The 5,854-nt window shown below is 35.3% G+C and overlaps 1 protein-coding gene across 1 annotated transcript; it reads right to left on the bottom strand.

Moving 5' to 3' along the window:
• Window positions 1-2,270: 2,270 nt before the first annotated feature.
• LOC107623805 (uncharacterized) lies at window positions 2,271-4,016 on the bottom strand. Its single transcript, XM_088501338.1, has 3 exons — window positions 3,800-4,016; window positions 3,435-3,521; window positions 2,271-2,314 (listed from the first exon to the last, which is right to left on the bottom strand). The coding sequence occupies exons 1-3, from the start codon at window positions 4,014-4,016 to the stop codon at window positions 2,271-2,273; spliced, it is 348 nt and encodes a 115-aa protein (XP_088357464.1).
• Window positions 4,017-5,854: the final 1,838 nt, after the last annotated feature.

Here is a 5,854-nt window from a genome sequence, read left to right as displayed (position 1 = left end):
TCCATTCTCTTGAGTTCCATTGTATATAATTTCTTTACCTCTTGGCATATTTTGTTTGCTTGCTAAGGTGTTTATACATTCTATGTTTTAATTAGGGTTGATTCTCTGAATTTGAATTTTTGCTTGGCTTGCAAGTTTCCTCAATTTGTTTGAAAAATCCCCAATATTTCAAAATGTGTTTAATTTTGCATCTTAGCTAGTTTTAAAATTTTAGAGGAGGATGAGAAGGTTATGAGCTCTCTTTGATGCTCATTAAAAAAAAAAACCTAGCCACGCGCAAGCGCAAAGCGCGCGCACGTCGGCTGTATATTTTTGCTTTCTGGGCCAAGGACCAGAGAGTTGTGCCATTTTTGGGCCAACTCTGCGCCTTAACCCACGCGGACGCATGCTGTACGTGTCCGCGCCACTCCCTGTTTCACTACCAACGCGTTGGCGTACTTTGCGCCTCCGCGCCCATTCCTTAAGATCGAACCATCCACGCGAACGCACACAGTGCGCGCGCGCCGATGCGTTTTAGCATCACCCAGGCCAAAGGATCCGAGAGTTATGCCAACTCTAGGCCTCTTTTGTGCCTCTGGCCCAGCACATCCGCGCAGACGCGCACCGTACGCGTCCGCGCCGATCCCTTATTCTCCCATCTACGCGTAAGCGCGTATGGCACTTCCGCGCCAATCCTTAATTACCTCTACCCACGCGGACGCGCACGGTGCGCGCACGCGTGGATTCAAATTTTCACTTACCCCAGGGACGCGAAGCCCTAGCGCATTCGCGCAATTGCCTCTGTCCCTCTCATCTCCAACGTTCCAATTCCTTCCATTGCCAACCATCACCCTTGCAACCACCACCACTTCGGCGAGCACTCCGCCACACTACCGCCGCCGTCACCGTGCACGCCCGACCCCCCTCCTTCATCACTCCCTCTCTCTCTTTCTCACTTCTCTGTCTCTGCTCTCTCTCGCAGCCAGCCCTGCACCACTACAAGCACCGCCGCGACCCTCATTGTCGCTGGCGCAAGCCCCATGTGCCACCAGACCACCGTTCTGCTCTGGCCGGTCCACACTACAAAAAAACAGGGTTAAAACGACGGTTATTTTTGGTAATTACGGCGGTTAGAACCGCCATTATTACCAAAAATGGCGTCCCCAAGAAACGCCGTTATTCTGGGCGCCATTATGGTTATTACGGCGGTTTTCAGAAAACCGCCACAATTACCCGAGGTTAATACGGCGGTTTTTTTAGGGTTAAAATGGCGGTTTGTAACCGCCATTATTTCCGTATAAAATGGCGGTTTCTGAATTGTTTAAAATGGCGGCTATAACCGCCGTTTTTACCCTGACAGAGTGACGTTTTGGTTGGTTAAAACGGCATTTTTGGATAGGTTAAAACGGCGGTTTGAACCGCCATTATTACCCTGACAGAGTGGCGTTTTTGTTGGTTAAAACGGCGTTTTTGAACCGCCATTTTTACCCTGACAGAGTGACTTTTGGTTGGTTAAAATGGCATTTTTGAAATGCTGTTTTTACCCTAACAGTGTCATTTTTATTAGTTAAAATGGCATTTCATGTTGTTTAAAATGACAGTTACAAACTGCTATTTTTACTGGATAAAAATGACATTTTTAATCGTTTAAAAAGATAATTTTTACCGTGTTAAACAAATATTTTTTTATTTAAAATTTCACAATAACAAGAAATCATAACTCATCAACAAAATATTACATAACTCATAAATAAAATATTAAACATAATATATAATTTTTTAGTATTGAAAATAAAAAATAATAACTCCTATACAAAAGTATTGAAAGTCTTAATATGTAACTCTTAATACATCAAGTCTCTATCATAAAAAAATCACGCTTCTCTATTATTCGCTTCAAAAGATCTACTTTCTAACTCTTTTGGCGATGAAATCCCACTCTCTTGATCCAATTCCTACAACAAAAATATAATTTGAAAACAAAATAAAAAAGAATAAATAAATAAACTATTAACTTGCACAGCACAAAATAAATTTAAACAAAAAATGAGAATTAAGAACAGCCAAACAATAATATTGTTTATATATCCATGTATATAACATAGTGGCCAGTGAAAGAAATCAAAGGATTTGATCTGCAGGAGCAATATGATTATGCATATATCCATATATAAAATCTAACAGTTAACAATATAAAAAGGGAAAATGGGAGAAGAAAAAATGCATATATCCATACTTCCAGGCACACTTCCATCAGCTTGCCTCTCAAAAACATGAGTTATATGGCTCACCTAATCACTTCTAGCAATTTGCTTTGATACGTGTTGCCAAGTACCTGTAAATGTAGAATTAATTTCAGTTTAAATCCTACTTTCTTTGAGAAAACTTAAGAGGATTAATTAGCATACAATCTTTGTTCTCATATGATCAACCCAACAATTTAATACACACTGCATATATCCCCACTCATCTTTTTATCACATATAAATGCATAGTGACTAATCTTATACGTGAACTCAGTATTTTTGTATAACAATTCAGAATATTAGTGGTATTAATTCATTATTTTCCTTAATAATTGATATCTGAAAAAAATATGATTCAATTGTAGTTATTAATTCAAAAAGATATTGGTGTCCTATAAAAGAACTCAAATTCTAAATGTTTTGTATATGCTAATGGCCCTAATTGTTAACGGATAGATCAAACCTCCTTGTTGATGGTGAGTTTATGTGAAACATTATGTCTTCAAATGTAAATTAATTAAAAACTATGCACTAATCTAAAGAAGCCGCTGCTCTATCTGTAGTTTTCACTGTCCGATACATCTGCATTAAAATTTGTGCATCATGCAACAACATTATTAGACACAATAATAATACCACTATATCTAATTAATTAAATTAAGCATATTATTATCCGTAAGTAATAATAATAAGTAAGGAAGCTTAATTAATTATTTGTTGATGACCACAAGATTAAGAAATGGGACACACACTAATAATAAAAATAAGTTGAAACTTGTAAGTATTAAATTGAGATGCAGTGTGTACTTTCATTATTAACCGGATAATAATGATATTAATAATTTTTATATGACTTCTTCACAATGACTTCTTTACAATGCCTCAATTATTCCAATCGGAATGTAAAATCTTTATAACTTATCAACAAAATTATATTGATTATGGATAAGAAGCCCTTTTCCTTGAAGTCTAACAACTAGTCAATTGAATGTATCAAAAACTCAAAATTATAATTACGATGTTTCTCTAATTGAAACAACTATAGCTAAATATTTCATTCCTTTAAAATTGTCTAATATTACCTACAATTACTGAACATGCATGGTTCTCATATGCATGAACATAACCTTCACTTACACAATAAAATTACCTCGAACATAAAATGTAAAGTTCTTTTTCAGGATTAAAGAAGATGCCAAATTTACATACCATCAGGGGACCACTTAGGCTCAGTTGGAGATTCCACAAGTGAAGGATCACTCCCAGCAACACAGATAGATGCGCTTGTGGATCTCTCTGTATGGAACATTAAGATAATTAAACTCCAAGTTGAAAAATAACATATACAAATATCCCAAATCAATAACTCCAACTATCATCAGTACTTGAAAGCCAGATCCAATACACAAAATAAGAGCATAAATGGATAGTTAAAAAGAAAAAATCTTCTAGAGGGACTAAAATTTTTTTATAAGCCTGTATCTAAACAATGAATCAATGTAAGGAACAGTATACCAATACATTTGAAGTGTAATAGTTGGGATTTGAAAAGTGGATAGAAATCCATTCATCACCTTTATTTATAATACCATCAAGTACCAGCTGTTTGAACTTGTAACAAATATGGAAACTACTTGGCTTCTTTATATTTCTCCACTTCTGCTTCTGTTGTAGTGTTTCAGCAATATAATCCAAAATCAGACATACACCCACTGGTACTGGAGGTTTCTGATTACTCAAATATGCCAGATACACCAAATCATCCTTTGTAGAGTTCATAGATAGATTCATTTTGTTACATAGGAATGTAGAGGTAAAGTTTGTGTATGGAGTTGTTGACTCTCAAGACATGTACAAATAAGATACCAAAAATAAAGGTAGAACAAAATCTGAAACTACTAGCTGGTTTGTAAAAGTTAGAAAATATGAACCTTTAGAAGTTAGAATTTCACTCCATATTGAGATACCATTTCTGCTTCCATTGTTTCAAATAACGGAAATTCAATCATTAAACTTAATGATTAATGAGCAAGACACACAAAGAAAACACTAAAACTTCCAGAACCAAGTCTAGCAAATTCACCAACTAAGAACATAAGAATATGGAGAATAAGACTAACTAGTAAACAACAACTGCATCAAGAATGGTCCCCAAGCTCAAAAACTGCAATCTGAATGACCAAAACCCAACAAACCAATTGCAAAGTAACATCACCTACCAAACACAAGTTCAAATGTTCTGTAAAAAACAAAACTTAGCAAAGGATATGTGAAACCAGCTGGTAACAGCTCAGAAAAACAAATAAGAAGAAACCTTCACACGAGAAACAATAAGAAAGCGTTAATAGCACAGAAAACCAGCAATTCAATTATCACGTAGCAAATGAATTGTAAAAACAAAGTTGAAGATGGAATTAACAGAAATATATCGATGAAAGTAGAATCAGATTGAAAATATTACCCTAAGTGACCGGAATTGAAAAGAGAATAAATTTCCAGATTTGGGAATCACTGAAGCCCCCCTCTAGTCTTCGAGACTAACGACCTATGAAGAAGAAAACCCACGGAACAGGAAGAAAGAAGATTACAGAGAGATAAAGCTATAATTAGTTTTATAAAATTGAAGATAAATGTGATTAAGGAATTCTTCCATACCCTTTTTAATTCAATTTCAAATGCTTGCACCTGATATCAATACAAAATTAGTCATATAATTAATCATATCAAAATCCTAGTAAACAACAGAGCCTAGAGTATACATGTTGTGAACAGCTCAATCAATCACTATATATATATGAATGAGAACAAGGAAGAGATATAATTATTATTAATACCATTATCAAACAGCAGAAACAAAAGAAGAGTATGTGAAGAAATTATACTTTTAAATGTATTTTACTTTTAATACCTATCAAACGTCAATAGAATGCTTCAACACAAGACCCGATCGTGGAGCTGCAGAGAAACAAAAATCCCCAAAAATCAGCGACAAAAACAATTTTAAATTAATCTCCAAAGAAGGATTTACCGTCGTGGCTTTCTCTTTCTCTCTTTCTATAAATGAGCGATCTGACTATCTAGCTTTCACGGCCTTTCTGGTACCATGTTTTCGATTTTCTACAAACAAACAAAGAAGAGAGGTCAAACGGTGATAATAATTAATTAATTAATAATTATTAATTATTGTGAATAAATAACGAGCATGGAAATTGGGAAATCAGTATTTGACGAAACTTCATGTACATATTTATTGATCAACGATTTAAAATTACAATTTTAAATAATTAGGGATTTTAAAAAATGACAATGATTAACCAACACAAGATATCGGTGAAAACGACGACGATTGCAAAAACTGCGAAACACAGTGAAAATTCAAACGAAAAGAAGAAGAAGAAAAGTTGCACTAGTGGATCTGGATTGACTTAGGTTGCATGGAGGTGAAGGATGAGAGAAATGGAGAAAGGAAACTGGGTGTGCAGTGTAGAGATCTATGAGTGGCTCACGCCTTGATCGAAATTCGTGAGATTTTCATTTAAACAAACCAAAAATCAGCAAAAATGAAGAAACCAAAACGAAGAAGCTCTCCGTGTAAAGAACTTGAGAGGGAGCTGCAGAGAAACAAATCA

Source organism: Arachis ipaensis, chromosome B10, assembly GCF_059453495.1.
Source record: "Arachis ipaensis isolate K30076 ecotype BB chromosome B10, ASM5945349v1, whole genome shotgun sequence".
Lineage (NCBI taxonomy): Eukaryota > Viridiplantae > Streptophyta > Magnoliopsida > Fabales > Fabaceae > Arachis > Arachis ipaensis.
The sequence above is the reverse complement of the archived record's forward strand: the minus strand, read 5'-3'. Positions and strand labels throughout refer to the sequence as shown.